The following is a 21,987-nucleotide window of genomic DNA, read 5'->3' as shown; positions in this document are numbered from 1 at the left end:
AGCTTTATTTATAGAGCACTGTACATACAATCAGTTAAAATAGAATAAAATAAAATAAACCTGCCTAATGCACACATGCTACTAAAATAATTTTACAAAATACATATTAATGCATGTTAATGTTCGTAGAGCCGAAATAATGTGAAAATAAAGTGAGCGTAAAGGGGACAAAAACGAGACCTTTTTACTTTTGGGAAGTTCCGAAAGTAAAAAAGGTCTTGTTTTTGTCCCCTTTACGTTCGCTTTATTTTCATGTTATTTCAGTTTTATGGGGAACATCGTGTGAAAATTTTAAATCCTGATTCTGTGAGGGGTTTCGCTAGTGTCATAAGGTCCTTAGTAAGATGGGAAAATCCTGTTGTTTGAGAATATTTGATAACTTCCCCCTTTAAACTCCCTCCGGATCTCATCCCCAAATTTCTATCAAATGGCAGTAAGTGGTCTTTGTCGCATCCTTCTAATGCTACGGATGCGATTGTTCCTTCTGCATTTGTCGGCGCCTCTTCTAAGCCAACAGTGCTTTTAAGCCAAAGTGGAATTCTGCTCAGACAGACAGTGGTTCTCATTTCCTGGCTGCACAATTGGGAAATGTGGTCCCCGTGAAACAGCATCTGCAAATGGAAGCGAATTTGATAATGGCACATTAAAGAATTTGATCTCACTCCTGTGCCCCACCAAGATCTTTCTTTTTTAATTGGCAGCCCTCCATGGAGGAATAAAAATGACATCCCAGTTCAACTCAGGAATCTTTATAGACACCCTTGAGCTTCATGAAATCGAAGGAGAGATTCTAAGCCTGCTGGAAAGAGGTGCAGAGAATGTATTCTGAATCTCCTAATTTAAGACTAACTGTGTAAATAAGTGGTAGCATAAGCTTTCATAAACCTGGGCTGCATGCACACTGCAGGAATAATCTAGTTTAACACCACTTTAATCCGCTACAGCTCAGCGCTTTGCTGTCACAACAAACTACATTTAACTACATAGTTAAAGTGGTGTCAAACCAGATTATTTCTGCAGTGTAGATGCAGCCTTGGTCTGTTTCTCAGTTGCATATTAAACTGGTGGACATGCCACTGCCCCGGTCCGGCCTCTGAAGAGCGCATAAAGGAGCCGCAAAAAGCAGTTCCTTTTTGTGCCCTCCAAGGGGTGCCATAGCCATGGCAGTGCAGCTCTGTGATGCCCCTTTGGTGCTGTATCATGTGGATGCAGCGCCGGAAGTGTGTCATGGTGGCGTGCGCTGTCTGGATTGGCATGCACCAAAATGGCACCATAGGGGCGGAGTTAGGGCATCCAGTATCAAGACTTTAACTCCGCCCACAGGCTGGTCTGTATAGCCCTTAGTCTGTTAAAGCAAACCACTACAATAGTTCAGTGCTGTTTTGTGTCATTATGTGCCTTTAAGTCATCTCCAACATTTGGTGCTGTTGTTGTGTGTCTTTAAGTTACTGCAACTCTAAGGCAACCCTATCATGGGATTTCCTTGGCAAGATTTGTTCAGAGGAGGTTTGCCATTGCTCCCCTTTGAGGCTGAGACTTAAGGTGGGTTTCATGGCTAAGCTGAGAATCGAACCTTGGTCTTTAGAGCTGTGGTGCAACGCTCGAACCACTATGCCATGCAGGATCTCCTGATATACTGCAACATTTTGTTGCAGGTCTCACTTGCATTTACTAGCTATAATTTTGTAGGATCCGTCCAGCATCTGAGCAAAAAGAGAGCGAAAGAACAAGAAAGTACCAACCCTGCCAGTCCATCTGTGCCCTAAATCTTTCTCACTAAGTTCCAAGGTTAGGCGCTTTTTAAAACCGGGCATCAAAGAGAGCCAATGACACCAGCTAGAATACAAATGCTGTTTCCAAAGGGAACAAAGCTCTTTTGAAGGTGGCTGAGATTGTCAATGCGAAATTAAAAATTAAAAAATCCATTCTGTGGGCTGGAGAGACTTTGTGAGTCTGCCAGGCAGCCCTTAGGGTCAGAGAGCATTTCTCTTTCTCTCCTTCTTCTCCACTCCCCCCATTCCTCCTAACTACAATTGTAAAGCTTGCTTTTGGAATGTATTTATCGTGTAATGAAATATAGAGCCGCCTATGGTTGCAAGGAATCTCTTCACTTGCCAGCGTCTTTATGAAAACGGCCTGAGCGAATAATAAAAAGGCTAATGGAAGAACTCTAGTTCTCTTTACGGCCTCATTATCAGTGAGCATCAAAACAGTATGTATTTGTTTGGAGATTTCTTCTGTCCCCCAACATCCAATAAAAGACAAAATTAAGATGTATGTGTTCATAAGCACCGAAACATCAGGTGCATCCTCTCCAACACACACAAGCAGTGTACTGTATTGAATGCAGATTATTAATCTAAGGCCTTATTCACACTATGAAAATAACCTGGTGTGAAACTGGGTTATTTTTGTGGCGTTCATACTTGTCCAACTGCACTTTGGACGGTGGGGGCTACTGAAAAAAACACCTTTAACCTGGTATATTCAATACTTGGGTTTTGTTATGCCTCTTTAAGAGCTGCAACGATCCGCACCTTTGGGAGTGTGACTATGCTACCGAATCGATTTGGATCACGCTGCATTGTTCCCAGAAATGGAGGCACTTCTGTTTTAAATTGAAATGGCAACAGGGTTTAAGTGCCACAGAGAGATTTGGTAATGTAAAACCTGGTGGGGACACCAATCTGGGATTGCATCAACACGGAGATCCGAATTGCCTTGGGACAAAAATGTAAGCATCAATGCCTCCAAAGTGAAGATCTAGGCAACCAAAAGGAGCTTGTTGTCTTTGTTAGATTGGGCTTTTTCTTTGAGTGCATGGCAGGACCATGTTTGATGGGACAGGGATCTTGCAGCCCTCCCAATGTTAGTGAACTGCAACTCACAGCATTCCTTACCCCTATCTATGCCATCCAGGGCTGTTGGGAGTTGTAGTCCAACTACATTTGGAGGCCTACATATCTCCCGCATATATGATCTCCCTGGAAGAATGGCAGGATTTTATTTATTTGTTGCTTTGATTTCTCCATCTTTACTTCTATGAATGGGATTCAAACAGCTTAGTTAAGCAGTGCACAGGCAATTAAAACATAAATATGAATATAAACTATCAAACTCCAGCTTCTAATCCCAACTAGAATAGGCCTATCTGAGGATTTATGTAAGCATTTACTTGCTATTCCACAACCTCTAGTTAGGATTAGCAGTTGCACCACAGCAATTTAAAAGCCCCTTTTGCAGAAGGCATGGCCAGGATGAAATGCAACCTGTAATAAAAGAATCGTCTCCAATCAACCTGGTGATGATGGTTGAATTTATTTAAGTGTGCTGAGGAGGTCTAAGTACCTGAAAGGAAGCAGATCATATATGTTCTTGAAAGCTAAGCTAAGGGTTAGTTTTGGTTAGTACTTGGATGGGAGACTGCCAAGGGATACCAGTTGCCGTAAGCTGCATTTCAGAAAAGGCAACTGGCAAAACCAGCTACTGAGTATTCCTTGCCTAAGAAAACTCTATGAAATTCACATGGTCACCATAAACTGAAAGGCAATGTGAAGATCTCCACACACACCTCTTTGCCATCTCCATGCCTGACAAAACTCTTCGAAGGCATCTTGCAAAAGGCTGTGAGTTTCATATACACATCAGGCACATCGCACTGCCAATTGCCTCTGACATATTTCATTTGCTGTCCTTCCAAAGCAGCATCTCAGTGTGCTTTCTTTTACCCACTCTGCTCTGATCCATTCTGCATTGCCACCTAGCCATTGAAGTTGTCCTCAGATGCCTCTTCTGCCAACCTGTCTGGCTCTCCCTGTCTGGGACAATCTGATGTTTCAGTCTGTGACCGTCTGTTCCACTTTGTCTTCTTGTTCAGGTATGCTTTGCCTTCCTCTAACTTGATGCCCTCTAGATATGTTAGATTATAACACCCAGCATTCACAAACAGCAAAGTCTGCTCTCTGATGATATGAGATGTTGCTCCCAGGAATGCTCATCCATCTATCCAATGCATGTGCAAACAAGGGCCATTTAAACCAGTTCAGATCGGTTTGAAAACCGGTTTATGATGTAGTGGGAATGAGGCCAGTCTACTTCCTCAAGCGTTCCAAAAGCATCTGAGGAAGTAGGTTGGAGTCTACGGAAGACCATGCTGCCAACCTCTTTCTTTCAGTTAGTCTCAAAGGTGCTACAAGGTCTCTCTACATACACTTTCGGCATTGTGGCTTGTCCTCCGTGAATTTGGTGAGTGTCCAAAATCAAGTTCTGTTGAAGTCTGACTACAATCGGCTCTTGCCATGAGTAAAGCCTCATTCAATTGTGACGCAGTTGTGGAATGGTGAGCCAACATATGGACACATCCCACAAGGGGCAGGAAACAACTGTGTGAAGCAATGAAGGAGTGTGAACCTATAGCTTTCCCCACTAGAGGGCAGGCAGCTTTAACTTGAGCCAGTCTAGTCTTTAGGGATGTGTAAGAGACTTACACTAAACTTGCACTCCTTGGCTGAAATCCTGTTACCAGTTCACCATTGATCCAGTGCTTAGTTGTGTTTAAACCAAAGAAGACCCACCGAATAAACTGTGTTAGAATTCAAAGATATAGCCATGTTAGTTAGAATCAGTATGTAGAGAGATCTTGTAGCACCTTTGAGACTCACTGGAAGAAAGAGGTTGGCAGCATGAGCATTCGTAGACTCCAGTCCACTTCCTCAGATGCTATTTGAATCAATTGTGGAATGATGAGTCAATACATAGGTAAATCTCATGAATTCCATGGGTCAATGGATCTACTGTAGTTGGGATTAATAGGAGGGAGTCCTACATAGTGGCTACTGCAGCCACAATGTTGTGAGTTTGATCCCAGGGGATCCAAGGTTGACTCAGCCTTCCATCCTTTCATATTTTGATTAAATGAGTACACAGCTTTTTGGGGGCAATTGGCTTACAGATTGTAAACTGCTTAGAGAGTGCTGAGTCCACTATTTAGCAGTATAGAAATGTAAATGCTATTGCTATTTGGACCTTTATTTGTTCCAGAATCTGTATGGCTGTGTGGTAATGGGAGTGTCCATAGAAATGTGTATATTTTCAAAGTGTGTAGAGAAATAAGTAGTGAGTGGGTAAGAGATGTAGACAGAATCATGGAGTAGGAAGAGAGCTCAAGGGCAATCCAGTCCAACTCCATTCTGCCATGCAGGAACTCACAGTCAAAGCACTCCCAACAGATGGCCATGCAGCCTCTGTTTAAAGACCTCCAAAGAAGGAGGCTCCACTATTCTTTGAGGGAGTGTGTTCCACTGTCAAACAGCTCTTAGCATCAGGAAGTTTGAGGCGGAATCTCTTTTCCTGTATTTTGAATCCATTGTTCTGTATCCTATCCTCTGGAGCAGCAGAAAACAAGCTTGTGCGTACAATAGTGTGATTTGAAGGTCTAATATTAATTTTGCTAGGTGTTTTATGTCACAACTGTTGGCATGACACTCAGTGCTGTCTGGTTATGACCACTTACAAGTAGCATGAGTGCAAAAAATCAGTACTTATGATTCTGTATGGGGTGAAATGGGAGGAGGAGGAAGTCAATGGGTGTGTGTGTGTGAGACACCATGAGTGACCCCAACCGAAGGGAGGCCACTGCCTAGGGGTATTCCATCTTTGCCTCAGGCAGCTCCAGACCTTGGACAGCACCCACCTGGGAACCCTCCTTCCAAGCAGAGAGAACAGCAAGCCACCCTCAATGGCCTTTCCTCCTGCATCAAATCAGAGTCACACACATTTTCCAGCCTCCTTTGCACCCCTCCCTCCCCTCCCTATCAGCAGCCAATCAGAAGGCTCCCTTCTTCACCTCTGCCCTCCCCTCCCTGGTCCTCCCTCTCTTACTCGTCTAAGCACTTCTCTCTTCGCAGTCCAGGGATCCAGGAGGGAGGATCGGGAGGTTTCCGACCAACCAAGCCACCAACCAACCAGAGCTGGGCTGCCCTAGATCTCATTCTCCCTCCCTCCTCCCTCCTTCCCTCCCTTCTTTCCTCCCTCCATCCCTCCTTCTTCCCCCAGTTTCTTGGGCTCCGGGCTTTTTAAAGAGCGCTCCCTCCACTTTGCCTTGGCCAAAAGCATCCAAGGAGCTCAGCAAAGAGGCTGAGAGTTGGCTTTCCCGTCCCTTCCTTTTCTCCTCCATCCATCCCTCCATCCAGAAAGAACGGAACTGACTCGGATCCTAGCCATGCCTTCCTCCATCTGAGAAAGTCGCTTGAAGTCCCAAGAAAGCTCCTGCTGCTGCCAACTTCTGGCTTTCGGTGAGATCTCTCTGCAGACTGATGCCACAGACTTTCTTTCAGTGAGTCCCCAAGGGGCGGCCAGATCTCTGCATAGTGATCCTACAGACTTTCGGTTCTCAAAGGGGCTCCAAGATCTCTCTACATAGTGATACGGACTTTCAGTATCAGGGACTCCAAGCAATCTCTACAGACTGATTCCACAGGCTTCAGTTCTTCTCAAAGGGGGTCCGAGATTTCTCTACATAGTGATACATACTTTCAGTATTGGGGACTCCAAGCAATCTCTACAGACTGACTACAGACTTTTATCCAGTTCATCTCAAAGGGGCTCCAAGATCTCTCTATATACCGATTCCACAGACTCTCTTTCAGTTCTTCTCAGATCTTCAAGATCTCTCTACAGAGTGATTCCACAGACTTTGAGAAGACCCCTCTGCAGAGCGGTCCCTTTCCTCCCCTGAAGCCCAGAGCCCCCCTCCTTGGCTGGGAAGGATGCTCTTGCTGCCCCTCTTGGCTGCCCTGGCCTCCTTCTCCGCTGGAGGGTCCTGGGCAGCCCCCGAGAGCCCCCCGGGGAGCCGCTTCGTCTGCACCTCTCTGCCCCCGGAGGCTGCCAGCTCGGGCTGCCCTCTGCCCCCGATCCCCATGCAAGGCATGGCCTCCGAGGAGGAGCTGAAGGCCACCGTCCTCCAGCTGCGAGAGACCATCCTCCAGCAGAAGGAGACTATCGGCAACCAGAGGGAGGCCATCCGGGAGCTGACCTCCAAGCTGGGCCGCTGCGAGGAGGGCCCCGAGGGCAAAGGGGGTCCTTGGAAAGGAGGGAAGGAGGTGGCCAAGGGCAAGGACACTATGGGAGATCTGCCCCGGGACCCTGGGCAGGTCATCGACCAGCTCAGCCGCACCATGCAGACCCTCAAGGACCGGCTGGAGAATCTGGAGGTAAGGGGAAAGGAGGGAGGCATCCACACTGCAGAAGCAATCCAGTTTGACACCGCTTGAACTGCCTTGGCTCAGTGCTATTGTAATCTGGGAATTTATTGGGGCATCAGTCATCTCATTGAGAGAAGGCTCACACTCTCACTAAGGTCCAAAACACACTGCAGAAATAATCGAGGTTGAGACCGCTTGAGCTGCCTTGGTTTAATGGGAGATAATCTGGGAATTGTAGTTTATTGGGGGACACCAGTGCTCTCTGCCAGGGAAGGCTAAAGGTCCAAAACACACTGCAGAAATAATCCATTTCGAGACCGCTTGAACTGCCCTGGCTCCATGCTAGGGAATCCTGGGAATTGTAGTTTGTTCTGGCACTAGAGCTCTCTGAGAGAGAAGGAGCCATGTCTTCCAAAACGACAGTTCCCAGAATTCCCTAACCTGGAGACAGAGCAGTTAAAGCAGTGCCAAACCAGATTATTATTGCAGTGTGGATGCATCCAAAGAAGGTAGATCGGGGTCCCTGGAGGGATAGAGACGCGAAGGAGCTGCCCAGAGAAGGAGCTCTCCTTGGTGCTGAAAGGACTCGAATAGAGGGGAAACTATGGGGGTTGACCATGGTGCTGAAACGTGGCTTTTCTATGGAGGAAACCCAACGTCTGGTTGGGACTTGGGAAGGATCAGCCAGAACAGCTGGCGGACTCTCCTTGGTGCTGAAACTGAAAGAAGTTGGCAGCATGAGCTTTCGCAGACTTCAGTCTACTTCCTCAGATGCCTTTGGTGGATCCACCAAATCCATCTGAGGGAATCCATTTAAGTCTAGGAAATCTCATGCTGCCAACTGCTTTCTTTCAGTTAGTCTGTCTACACATTGGATGGTGCCTGTTAGGCATGGTCCTGAAATGTAGTTTCTGGCATCAGGAAGAGAGAGTCCCATATCTTGCAGGGAATATTGACCTGTGAGGACCAGAGAGCCACCCTGGGACTCTCAGTGTTCCTGAAAATGGGTTCTTGGAATATGGAAGAGAAACCTTAGTGGCGATTAATAAGGAGATAGTTGTTGTTGCTGTGTGCCTTAAAGTGGTTTCCAACTTATGACAACCCTAAGGCAAGTCTATTGTGGGGTTTTCTTGGCAAGTTTCTTCAGAGGAGGTTTGCCATTGCCATTGCCATCCTCTGAGGCTGAGAGAGTGTGACTTGCCCAAGGTCACCCAGTGGGTTTACATGGCCAAGCCAGGATTCGAATCCTGGTCTCCAGAGTAGTAGTTCAGTGCTCAAACCACTACTTCACCCTAGCTCTCTTCAGGGTGAAAATTTATACAGTCAGCCCTGTGTATTGACTGATTTTTTTATCCACTGATTCAACTCTCCACGGCTTGAAAATATTCCAGAAATATATAAGGGGCAATAAGCAAACCTTGATTTTGCCATATGATATAAGGAACACAATTTTCACTATGCCATTGTGTTTGATGGGACTTGAGCATCCATGGATTTTGGTATCCACAGGGGGGTCCTGGAACTAAACCCCAGCGGATACCAAGATCCCACTGTACCTGTAAGGAGAAAGCCATTTGGTCATTGGCATTTTCACACACTGAGAGTAAACAAATAAAAATAATCCTTATATGAGTCCAGACTCTAGTTAATGTACCCCAAAAGGGGAAATCTCTATAAACACAATACCAAGATTTAGGGTGCGATCTCTAAACATTTCTACTCGGAGTAAGAGCCCTAACAGAAATGAGAACTTCTATTAAATCTGCTATTATGTTAACCCCCCCCTTTCTTCTAGAGTCCAGTATCCTTCCTTCTAGATTCTTGTAACATTGACTGATGCTAAAGTCAGCCCTGAGCTTTAAACCCAGCTCCCTCCAATCTAAACTGAAAGCTTTGGCCACTAAATGGCTAAATGGAGTTGTCATATTTAAAACTGTGAACCTCTGAATGTCACTTGCTGGGAAGCAACAGCAGAAAGTGGCTGTAAGTGTCTCACTCTGCTTTCAGCTTCCCCATTTGGACCTAATTGTCCATTGCCCTAGATTGGACTAGATCCTTATGGAATCAGAATCTGTCGCTCATGGGGTTTCCCAGAGGATCACACTTGATATTAGTATTTGGGTGGCTGCCCAGCATTAATACAGCCCTTTTCTCACTCTAAAAAGCATCATAATGCTTCTCCTAAGGCTTGATAATTGCCAGGATGGGTTTTAAACTAAATACAGTGGGCCCTTAATATCTGCTGGGGTTTGGTTCCAGGACTCCAAAATCCCTGGATGCTCAAGTCCCATAATATATAACAGGGTAGTAAAATGGTGTCCCTTATATTAAATGGCAAAATCAAGGTTGGCCTTTTTGAAATTTAGATATGTTTGGGATATTTTCAAGCCCTGGATGGTTGAATCTGTGGATAAAGAATCTGTGGATAGGGAGGGCTGGCTGTAATGTTCTGGTATTTTTCATCCCACTCTTGTGTTGTTTGGTTTTGCTCCGGGTGGGAATGCAAAGCCACACCTTTCTGATACTGAATTTAATCTGAACGAAGGTCCAAAGTCTTGGACTAGATATGGGGCAGGCAAAGGGCAACCTGGAACTGCACATGGCCCTGTTTTTGCAGTTCTCCACCCCTACAAAAAAGAACAACACAATTCTCCCAGCCAAATGTAATTGAATTGCCAGAATGTGGCAAATAAATAGGTTACCTTATTCCCCTACTGTTCAGCATCTGAAAATATCTGTTTCTCCAAACCAGAAGGGGATTTCTGCCACTGCACAGGGTTATTTTTGGTCACTTCTTGCAGACCTAGAGGCTTCCAGGACCAAGATGTTGGCCCCTGGACCTCCTCAGTGGCCCATACTTGGACTAGCGGAAAGAAGCCTCGCTGTTCTTATCTAGGTAGCTTACGCTTTCTCCTCATGAACGGTAGCATTATATCTGTGGTGCCCTTAGCTAAATAAATGCTTGGCACCTATCATGGCCGATCGATTAGAAAGCAAGGTTTGGTGTACTACTCTACGAAGGAGGGTTCAGATCCTGTTTGTGAGGATTTGCAACCTTTGCTTGCTACAATCCATAGCTGTTTGCATGCAAAGCAATATGTTGGATAGCCTGATTTTTGGTCGTTGTTTCGAGTTCAGTATACAAGCGATGGAGCTACTTTAGATTCAGTGATAAGGTAACCAGATACAGAGCATCTCGTGCATCCCACTGTATCTCTCTCTCTTTCACAATATGAATGGTTGTTCAGTATTTCTACCTTGAACTCTGGTATTCCTGTCAGCTGAAGGTGCTTCTTCTACCAGGGGACTATTGTCACCGGCTAAATATATTCGTAATAGATTATCAAGGGTACAATTAGTGATGTGAAATCTCAATGCCATCCTGCAACAAACAACCGTCATTTCCCAGAAACTCTAGCTTTCTTTGTTACTGGTATATTTAAAAAGAAGAGGGAGGGAAAGCTTGCACAAGTCTTAGGTTAATCATATTCCTGACATATACTATAAGGGGTCATTTTATTATCATATTAAGCACTACCTTTTATGCCAGGCATGGAGATGGATGGTGAGATGGGATGAGATCCAAACCTCTAGCCCCAATGTCAGCTTTGGAGCAGATTCTTCTGTTATAGATGCTGAGTGCAGCAAGTAAAGTCGACACAACTAGTTGCTTTTTGTTTTTAAGCATCTTTCCTTTTCAGCGGCAATGTGAAAGGACTAAAGGGTGTGTTTGTGTATGTCTCGGCCGAAGGGATTGAGAAGAGATTTGTGGGTTTGATATTCCGGCCTCGGTGCTTTTTCATTTCTTTTCCTTAATCTGTGCCCTGTTTAAGAACAGACTCGCTTAAGAGGTTGCAATCTAACCTTGGCATCGCAGATAATGTGACTTTGGCATCTGGTGCTTAAAGGGGAAATAACAAGAATCAGAAGTGTTAAGTGCAATTCCAAGTCCTTTTGCTAATAACCGAGTCAGTGCTCTTTCAGGTGCAGCGCAATGCACAAACAACTGGAAAGAATGAAGCCAAATATAACATTTCAGATAATAATTCTTTCCCATTCCCAAGGCTCACTAAGACAGAATTGTTTACAGCTGTGGATATTTCCTTTCCTACTTTCCCTGTCTGTTCGAAGGACAGACCTAAAAGCTTTTTGGAATCAATGCAAAACTCAGTCCTTGCTTTGGCTTGAGACATTGTCACCATGAAGGTGGTCCCATAGTAATAATACCATTTCAAAGCTATAATTGTTAAGGAGAAGTCTGAAGCAATGAGACTTTCTTTCGTTTTTTAAAATAGTCTGTGTCTTGTGTCGTTGTGACTGATACAATGCTTATTCGTTGTTTCTCATATTGCATGACTGCACCGAATGCTGTTACCTTCCCACCAAAGTGGTACCTATTTATCTACTTGCATTTGCATGCTTTTGAACTGCTAGGTTGGTAGAAGCTGGGACTAGTGACAGGACTTACCCATCATGCAGCACTTGGGCCTTGGACTGCCAATCTTCTGATCTTCCAATCGCCAGAATTGGTGCCTTAACCACTAGGCAACCACTTCCCACCAGGTCCAATTATTTTTTCATCCATCCTGGTACAATCTAGTAGCAGTTATGCGGAAGGTCTTAGGAGGATGTCCCCCCCCCCTATTTCCAGTTAGCGGATCTTTTCAAAATAGAAGATTAAAATACCCTGAATACATCTAAGAAATATAGGGCTTCAACAGACAGGCCAAAATAAAGCTGCTTTGGGTCACTCTGGAGGTATGCTATTTAAATGATACATGTGTCCCAAGAGGCCAGAAGCCACACCAAAGCCATGCTTCAGTCCTAAGGACTAGAGGGCAGCTTTGGCACAGCTTCTGGCCTCCTAAGATGTGTGTGTCATTTAAACAACATACCTCCAAAGTGACCCAAAGCCACTATTTTGGCCTGTCTGTTCAGGCTCATAGCTTTTGAAGGACTACAACTCCTGGGGGATTTTGGGAGTCCAAAAAATAACTTCCCCAAAACGGTGGTACGGTGGCATTTGAGATGCTTATGCCCACATGATTGACAAGTACCTAATTAAGCTTAATGCACGAGAACTGCAATAATCATCCCTGGCATATGATTTTGCTTTCTTTCCCTCCTCCTCCTCCTAAAGCACCAGCTCCGAGCCAACGTCTCATTTGCAGCCCTGCCGAATGATCTCCGAGAGATGCTGCAGAGGAGGCTGGGAGAGCTGGAGCGGCAGCTGTTGAGCAAAGTTGCGGATCTGGAGAACGAGAAGTCTCAGCTTCACAACGAAACGTCCACCCACCGGCAAAAGACGGAGGCTGCCTTGAATGCGCTTCTGGAACGGGTCGCTGAGTTGGAACGAGGTAATAATTCCAATGGCCAGCTTTGCAGATGTCTTTGTATGTACAGTCAGCCCTCCATGTCCACGGATTGAGCCATGGCAGTTAAACTGGTGTCAGACTATTATTTTTGCAGTGCAGATGCAACCTAAGATCATAGTGGTCCAAAACATGCTGCGGAAATAATTCTTTAATCTCCCTGGCTTGGTGCTAGAGAATCCTGGGAACTGTAGTTTGTTGTGGCACCAGAGCTCTCTGACACAGAAGACTAAAGGTCTCACAATACTAAAGTTCCCAGAATTCCCAAAGCATTGAGCTAGGGCAGTTAAAGAGGTCTTAAACTGGATTATTTCTGCAGTGTGTTTTGGACCTTAGTTGCTGATCTAGCCTTTATCAGAGGCTTTGTTAACTGAGATATGCTTATGTGAGAGTGCACCCTTATTTCTTTCTGCCCACTGAGCTGAGATCAGTAACTTCTAGGTTGTCTGAATCACCTCCACTTTCTGCACTGAGCCAGTGTAGCATAGTGGTTTGCGTGTTGGACTATGACTCTAGAGACCAGGGTTCGATTCCTATGTGGCCATGAAGCCCAATGGGTGACCTTAGATGAGCCACACTCTCCCAGTCTCAAGGGAAGGCAATGGCAAACCTCCTTTGAACAAAAGTTCACCTTACGGTCACTGTAAGTTGGAAACTACTTGAAAGCACACAACAACCAAGTGATCACAGTAGGGGCCCATCCCTGGACTTGACAGCTTTTGGGCAACAAAAGGATATGGAATTGTGTAGGTAGAGCTAGCTACTCATACATCTCAGATCTCACCTGCGAAAGGTTAAATATTCCCGAATATTACAGGACGTCACTTTGAAATAACCAGTCAAACAATCAAAACTCAACTTGACAGGAAATTAGTCAATGCGTATTGATCTGCTCAAACCCACTCAGTCTAGGTGGGCACGATGCATCAGTTTGGACCTACTGGCAATGAAAAGTTCATTATGCAGCTAATAGCATCCCTGAGTGAAATGTTACCAAAGGCACTGCAGCCCTCAGTTCTTCCTCCCCGACTTGCAGCTGCCGAGATCCGTGAATCATAACTTCAGCTTGTTACCTTCTTCCCGCTCTTGCAGTAAAGATGGCCGGTGCCAACTCCCACTGCTTTCTATTTTCTAAAAGGGTACCAAAGATGGGAGAAAGGGAGGCATCTGTTGCCGTAGGTGTACGAGTGTCACAGTATTACACAGCACCCTTTGTCAAGTGGGTAGGAAAAAACCCTGCCTCTTGGAGGAAAGTTCTGCGCAAGTCCTATGAGACAGTCCTATGCGTTGGTTTAATGAAACATTGGTGAAGAGGCAGAAGAGGTTGCCACTGTGGTTATGTGGTTTTCCTCTTCCCCTTCTCTGTGAAGTCATGAAATATACATCACTATGAGGGACTGAGATTCTACTTTGAAATGGCAGAAGGTAACTTAATACTCCTTGAGTGACATGGTGGCTGCAGAATGCCACCACATTAATGCCTTGCTATGCACATGAATAACTTGCAGTGCATATATACATGCACAATGCACACCCATGAGCATTGAACAGCAATGCACAGCCCTGTATACAATGGCCCTGCATCCGGAACTTTTAACTGAATATGACCACTTCTCATTGCACAAAAATGTCCAACCACTTCCACAGGGAAATTTACACCAGTGTAAAATATCAACAGTATTCTGGCCAAGTGTATATAAGTCAGTGTGGAATATAAATTAAGGAATGCAAATTCTAATAACAATCAGGACGTTTATACAGCGGGTCCTTGGTTTCTGTTGGGGTTTGGTTCCAGGAGCCCCTGTGGATACCAAAATCCATGGATGCTCAGGTTGCATCATATGCCATGGCATAATAAAATAGTCTCCTTTATATAAAATGGCAAAATCAAGGTTTGCTTTTTGAAACTTATATACTTTTTTTTAGTATTTTCAAGCTTTGGATTTTTGAATTCGTGGATAAAAAAAATCTGTGGATATAGAGGGACCATTGTATAGTACTTGAGTGTTTGAAACACTTCAGCTACATCTCTGTCTGAACTGGGATTTGGGAGACTGAGGTTCTAGTCTTCTTTGAGCCCCGAAACACACCAGATGATTTCGGACCAGTCGTACACACATATGGATGTGTGTGTGTGTGTGTGTGTGTGTGTGTGTGTGACACAACCCTGTGGTTCAGGATTCTAGGCCTTCTCTCTCTCAGTTCCAAGCTCAAGTTGACCTACATTACAGGATTGTTGTGAGGAGACGAGAGGGAGGAAGGAGGAAGAAGAATGCCAGGCACGATGCTGTTAAACTCATTGTAGAAAAGGAAGCGTCTTAATGTAACAAATAAGAAATACATGGTGGATGGTATTTTATTTCCACCCTCTTCCAGATTATCTTCCTTGCCTTTGAGACAAGAGATTTCTCCCCCCTTTCTGCTTTTAATTAATGGTTGCATTTCCCTTCTGCAGACTCCACAGACCTTGAGGCAACAGTGTCCTGTCTCAAATGTGCAACCTTTCCTGTGGATTACTCCTGGTGCCACTGGGGGACACTCTTAATCCTAATCATTTAATCAGATCCTTAGGTTTAATTACTGGGAAACGGCACGCTTGGCTGGAGTTTGTGTATTTAAATTTCCGGTGCATATGGCGAGGGAGGTATAGCATGGAACGCTCTGCATAATCATTTTTAATTTTTTAAGGTAGTGTGGACTGTTTAAATGCAAAGCCTTCTTAAATTATATTGCCAGGACTGATGGATCTGGATCACAACTTGGTTGACCAGATTAATGGTTGTGCTTTGGAACTGTGCAGACCCAGGCGTTTTGCATGAAACCATAACCTAGAGAATTGCCATCAGAACACACAACTGCAATCACAACACACATTTTTTTTCAACTAGAAATAGGGTGAAAAGTCGAAAAGGTCCCCTTTTTGTGCAAGTCTCATCAATAAATCAATGCAAATGGCTGCAATGAACTGTCTTACGGTTTCTCTATGTGCATTATTTCTCCATGCTGATGTTTCCTTTTGGATCTGCACCCCAGGTACCAGTGCCTTCAAGGCACCAGATGCATTCAAAGTCTCCCTCCCTCTCCGCACCAATTACTTGTATGGGAAAATCAAGAAGACGCTGCCAGAACTGTACGCCTTCACTGTGTGCTTGTGGCTGAAGTCGAGCGCATCCCCTGGGATTGGAACACCTTTTTCCTATGCTGTCCCTGGCCAAGCCAATGAAGTGGTGCTGATCGAATGGGGGAACAACCCCATTGAGCTGCTGATCAATGACAAGGTGAGGAAAAGACAGGCTGCCTTTGGGGAACATCTAGATCAGCCAAGATTAAAAAGACACTTCCAGATAGCTCAGGCTTGGAAAAGTTACTTTTGGGCAGGTTCCATCCTTTAGTGGCTGGTGACTTCTATGTCTATGGGGTGGTGCATCCACCGCCAAACATTCAGTGGGACTTAAAATTTGGACCTCCAGATGTTTTGGACTTCAGCTCCCAGAATTGTCGACTGTTGGTCTAGTTGTCTGGGGCTTCTGGGAGTTGAAATCCAAAAAACCAGAAAGACCACTGTTTGGAAACATTGAAACATGGAGCTATCTCAGGTTTTGAACCCCAGAGGCCACTTGTCAAGACAGAAGGACAAGAGAGAATATGCATCAGCATATTAGTTGCTGGGGAACACAAATGAAAGGGTGCTATTGCACTTATTGTGTATTCTCTATCTGCATCTGGTGGGCTTTTGTATAAAACAAGATGCTGAGCTGGACAGACCTTTGTCCTGATCAAGTAAGGCTCTGCTTATCTCATGCCGAAGTTTAAGCCAACTGTTTGATTCTGTTGGAAAGCCACAGTTCTCATATTGCTTTGCTGCTAGAAGCTCCCTTCACTGGAGCACAACTTGTTGGCTCAGCTGTTTTAAAATTGGGCCATGAATCACTTAACTATTGATCGGAACAGTAACTGTTCTGTTAAAAGTGTAGCTGAAAAAATAATCTGTCAGAACTGTGTGTGTGTGTTTGGGGCTTTGTAGCAAGAGAAATGTCCAAGGCATGCTGTTATGTTGTGATTATCTCATCAACACTAAATCCCCGAGGGATTTGTAAGTGAGTTGCTAAGAGACATTGTGAAGTTGCAAATATACATACTGTATATGCAGGGCGTAATTCATGTGTGGCTCCAGGATCTGAATGCAAGGCGCTGCCTTCAAGGATATATGGCAATGCTAAAGGAGAGTTCCTCTGAGCTTATGCAGAGTGTGTTGCTTTTACCACTGGGTAGACACAAAGATCCCTTGCATATGCAGGACCAACTATATGAGTTTTTAGGACAAAGAACATGGGAGTTTTGTCTACTTTCAAACTGCTTTTGGGGGTCACTTTCTACAATATGTAGCTGCAAACCTGAGTTGGGCTTTAAGCAAACAAGCACCAGAAGGAGCAGTGGCCGATCATAGCTCCCCTGAACATAGGAAGCTGCCTTATACCTAGCCATGCTTTAATATATCTAGACCAGTATTGACAACTCTGATCGGAAGAGGTTCGGCAGAGGTTCAGGCCAGATTCTGTGCTCACCTCACCTGGAGATCTCTGGTATTCCATGGTGGTCTCCCATTCAATATCTAGCTAGGCCTGGCCTGATTTGGTGCAGTGTATTTAGGGTGGGATAGTGGAGGAGATGGAGCCCTGGTGTATACACCATAAGACTGGTGTATTTAGGGTGGGATAGTGGAGGAGATGGAGCCCTCCTCTTGTTACAAATCATAAGCTTAATTGAAAACAAAGATCTTCACTTGATGCTCAAAAGATAACACGGAAGGTCCATCCTAGGTTCCTTAAAGAGGGAACTCCAAATGTGGAAGTAGCCACAGAGAAGGCCATCTTCCAAGAAAGACCAACAGGACTCTGACCTTTGTGCCTTGTTTGCAGCAAGTATGGCATTCCTGATCACTTCTATTGATCTCTTTGCCCAGGTTGCCCAGCTCCCACTCTTCATCAGCGATGGAAAATGGCACCACATCTGTGTCACCTGGACAACGAGGGACGGGATGTGGGAAGCATTCCAAGATGGCGAGAAACTTGGCACCGGGGATAATTTAGCTCCTTGGCACCCCATTAAGCCAGGAGGGGTCCTGATCCTGGGTCAGGAGCAGGTGAGTAAGAGGGCAACATTGGTTTGATGCACCTGCTCCAGTCAGGAGTAGCAATAGCATTTAGGCCACTGTCTCAGGCTAATCTACTTCACAGGGTTGTTGTGAATAGGAAGACTAGTTGGCTCATAGGCAACTAGTTGGCTATTTTGTGAACTGAATGCTATTGATAGGCCATTGGTCTGAACCAACATGGCTCTCCTTAAAAGCAGGGTGTAACTATAACAGATAAACAGTCAAGAATATAATGTCGGAAGGATTTATGTGCCATGATAGCTAGGTCTACTCAGATGTAAACCCCTTCGCATTTTCCACACATAGAAATAGACTGGCTTAGGCATTTCTTTTCTCATAAGGACAGATTAGATGAAGCTAAAATGTCAACCTAACTAAAAAGTGCTTCTGCTCCACCTTGTTTTCCTTCTTTAGGACACTGTTGGTGGAAGGTTTGATGCAACTCAAGCTTTTGTCGGTGAGATGAGCCAGTTCAACATCTGGGACAGAGTCTTAAAGCCCGAAGACATCATGAATATTGCCAACTGCTCTGCCAACATGCCGGGCAACATCATCCCCTGGGTTGACAACAACGTGGATGTCTTTGGGGGTGCAGCCAAGTGGCCTGTGGAGACCTGTGAAGAGCGCCTGCTTGATTTATAGCCATGACCATTTCCCATCCAAGTGCCCTGTTTTTATCAAGACAATCTCTCATGAGATCTGATGCTCTTATGCCCCGGTTCATTTCCTCGAAAGGTTGCTATCTCCTTAATAAACTCCTAGGGTTAACAAAATAAAAAACAGGTACAGGGTCCAGTGCTGTAGGAAGGTCTGCACCAGCACCACTGAAACAAATGGGAGAAATGAGCACGGTCCAGAGTGGCTTGTGTTTCCCATGTCAGCGGGACTATGAATCCATTCCAGATTTTGGATAGCTTTTAAGGGATAGAGTTTGACCCCTTCAAAGCCTGGATGAAAACCTGGAATAGATTCACCACTTCACTGATATATCTTGCAAATCTTTTGATGCTTTTTCAGTGGAGCTCCTGCAGAAGATGTTTGGAGGAGGTTAGGTCCATTCTTTGCATGGATTACTGGTAAGGATTTCAAACACATTCCAGCTCTCTTAAGTCACTGTTTCCAAGCATGGCAGCCTCTAGCTCTATTGAACTACAGGTGCCATGTTGGGATGAGTATGTTCCCAAACTTGCTGTGCTCTGTACATAAGGGCCCTTGTTAGGTTCAACTAACTTGGAGGAGCAACTGGTACCCTGTGCAAATTATTTTTTAATCCATCCCTAGTGATCCAATGCACCTGTTTCTAACAACACATGGTGTTAAATCAAGCACAAACATTGCAGGTAGGGACATTGCTAGGCCTGGGGTCCTAGATTCCAGCCCCCCCTCAATCTATTCCTTCATGTATAATGTAGGCCTACATTAGCATATGCAAATTTTATGCAGATTTGTGTCCAATGGGCCCGGGTCCGGAATCGTTTAAGTGCCTAGCAGTGCCAATGAGAGCAGGGGCTACACTGATGGAAATGTACACAGTTAGTTGCTGCCATGGATTAGCACTCTTTCCCATTGGGGCTGGTGCAACCAGCATAGTCTTTGCTGTCTAACTTGAATGACTAGGGCTTTGCAGAGGGGACAAAATGGATTTTGCAGAGGGGACAAAGGGGGTGGCTTAACCTGCCCAATATTGCTCATTTTGATTCTGTCGTTCTTCCCCACTCCATCTTCCCCTGCAACATTTTCTCTTTCCTTTGCTTTCCCCCTTGGCCTTAAAAAAATTCCCTGGGTTTCAGAGTCTGGCAACGGCAAGGTCTCAAACTGACATGGACTTGGAAGAGAAAAGCAGGGTGCAGAGACATTGTCAAGAGCCCCACTGACTACCTTCCTGTTGCAAATAGTCCCTTGAACCCCTGTTGATGGGAAGAGTCAAGCCTAGGGCTGGAGGAGCTGGGTTTGCTAACAGGCCGACTGGCCAGTTATGTCTCCCATAGATATGGCAGATATGAAAATACGATTCCTTGACCTTTTTCTCCCTCATCCCACAGAATAACTAGAAAAATATCCCTGTCTGCAGAAAGCTAGCTTATCAGAGTAATGTATTCTAGTCTGGCCTTAGCTCCTCTCTGGGGAGGTTTGTCTGTGTTTTATAGAAGGGAACTTTCAGATGTGTATACCCTGCAATCTATACTACTTTCACACCTTGAAATCACCTTTTAGAGAGAAATATTGTTTTGTGCTTGCTAACATTGGCTGTGAGATCTCTGATACTAAACACTACAGTTGATCTTAGCCAAAAGGCCAATCTTCTTCCCCTTTCCTTAGTCTTAAAATTCTACGATTAAGTGAAGATTTGTTTACAGCATCACATTGAAGACCAGAGCTCAGTTACTTTCATGGGCACTGCAACATTCATAACCAGCAGGACCAGTGGCCATGCAATCTGCCTGCCAGCAATTCTGGAAGCCATAATCCAAAAAAAGTAACTTTCCCAAAGCTCGGCTTGTGTCCCAAGTTGCCATGTATACAGGAACTCAAAATATAGGTTGTGTTCTGCATCTACATGGCAAAAATGATGCAATTTGACACCGCCTTAACTGCTATGGCTCAATGCTAAGGAACTACAAATCCCAGAATTCCTTATCATTGAGTCATGACAGTTAAAGCCGTGTCAAACTGCATTATTTGTACAGTGTAAATGCAGCCCTAGAAAGGTTTGCTTGGGTGTAAAACTGCATAAGTACTGGACTGGATGCGTTTAACTTGGGGAACCTGATGTTAAAGCAATACTGTACTACATTTCTCTTTCCACTTCAGAGCAAATCCCTTGTAATTATTCTCAAGTCCTTTCTTTTAGACAGCAGTCAATAATGCCACTTTAGTAATCCTTATCACAGAGAGAGGCTAAACTTTTGCTAATAGGCCTTTTCACCTTCTCTTCTCCCCAAACCAATCCTGATTATTTTGGTAGACCTTTATTTTAAAGAAGCACCTGTTGTTGTTGCTGTTGTTGTTACACTATGATAACCTTGTCTTAATATCTCATTGTTGCGGCCCTTAAAAAGCAAGATATGCACTATCTGAGACTGGAAAAAGCGTTGCTGTGCAACCAGGAGTCAGGCGACTTTCTCTTGGAAGTTGTGTTGGTGTTTGTGATACAACACAATGTCATGGCAAGGACTCAGTGACATAAATTGTTTTCCACTCCAAACTTGCAGAGAGTGTTAGTGTTGCAATTCATCTTGGGTGGACTTTAGTGTGAGTCCATAGGAAACAAATGGTAAGTGGGCAGAACTATCCATTGTGCCCTACTGTTCTTTTCGATGGAGACTTGTGCAATAGAATTATCATAATGGTTTTTGATGGCACTTGCTGAGTTTAGCCCAAACTAAAATTTGTTTGCTTGTCCCTTCCTTGCTTCCTTCCTTCCTTCCTTCCCTATACCCAACAATCCTTCAATCTATCCCTTCCTTCCTCCTACATCTCTCCTTTGTTCCTTCTGTTCTTTCTCCAATCCTTCCCTTCTTCCTTCCCTACCTTCTTCTGTTCCCCCTGCCTTGCCTCCCTCCCTCCCTTCCGCCCTCCCTCCCTTCCTTCCTTCTTTCCTTCCTTCCTTCCTTTTCCCATGCACTTCAGCCGTTTCTGGAGCTATGCTTTACTGATTGTATTTACATTCTGTGTTGGCTGATGAATGTACTGAAAACTTTTGCTGGGTTTTACATGAATCTTTGAAGGAGGGGTTCTTTTTCAAAGCAGAGATCTGGGGAAAGTTGCCAACTGTCTAGAAAAACTGATCTCGCCTGCTCTTGTGCCTCTCACACAGCACCCTGATCTGTATGAATTGTCAGGGGAAACATGGAGATATGGTGATCTGCACATCACAGCTGATGTGAGAGGTACCGCCACAGGATACGTAGCTTGAAAGGCCACACTGGGTCTTTTGGGACCGGTAAATGTGAGCTGTTATACCTACTGGGAGATCTGGAGAGATGCCAGCCATGCTGTTCCTTTAAGTTGTTGGCTTGCTTAAGAAGCTACCAACCATCGTGTGGATTTCTACCTTTCTGTCCGCTTGTTGCCAAGAAGCATCAAACTGGCTTCTATGTGAAGCAGAATACTGGACTAGGTGGTGAACCCACAGGCAGATCTATCGCCGCCGGAGAACCTGTCAATCTGAATCTCATAGCAATGTTTTCAGAGACAGTGTCTGCCTATTGACTGGTTCTGCAGCATTGGGAGTCCAAGGTTATTTGGTTTCATCCTT

General features: G+C 44.8%; 1 protein-coding gene across 1 annotated transcript; it reads left to right on the top strand.

Annotated features, from left to right (window-relative positions):
• Nucleotides 1–5,907: 5,907 nt before the first annotated feature.
• On the top strand, nucleotides 5,908–21,200 carry NPTX2 (neuronal pentraxin 2). Its single transcript, XM_042438697.1, has 5 exons — nucleotides 5,908–7,211; nucleotides 12,343–12,559; nucleotides 15,608–15,852; nucleotides 17,538–17,717; nucleotides 18,144–21,200. Exons 1-5 carry the CDS (start codon nucleotides 6,768–6,770, stop codon nucleotides 18,369–18,371), a joined length of 1,314 nt encoding a protein of 437 aa, XP_042294631.1. The 5' UTR covers nucleotides 5,908–6,767; the 3' UTR covers nucleotides 18,372–21,200.
• Nucleotides 21,201–21,987: the final 787 nt, after the last annotated feature.

The sequence above is a fragment of the Sceloporus undulatus genome, chromosome 8 (genome assembly GCF_019175285.1).
Source record: "Sceloporus undulatus isolate JIND9_A2432 ecotype Alabama chromosome 8, SceUnd_v1.1, whole genome shotgun sequence".
Lineage (NCBI taxonomy): Eukaryota > Metazoa > Chordata > Lepidosauria > Squamata > Phrynosomatidae > Sceloporus > Sceloporus undulatus.
The sequence above is the reverse complement of the archived record's forward strand: the minus strand, read 5'-3'. Positions and strand labels throughout refer to the sequence as shown.

Coding starts and splice junctions, on each gene's coding strand:
- NPTX2 (XM_042438697.1), top strand. CDS start 6,768: ATGCTCTTGCTGCCCCTCTTGGCTGCCCTGGCCTCCTTCTCCGCTGGA. Junction 12,560..15,607: donor GGTCGCTGAGTTGGAACGAG/GTAATAATTCCA, acceptor TCTGCACCCCAG/GTACCAGTGCCTTCAAGGCA. Junction 17,718..18,143: donor TGATCCTGGGTCAGGAGCAG/GTGAGTAAGAGG, acceptor TTCCTTCTTTAG/GACACTGTTGGTGGAAGGTT.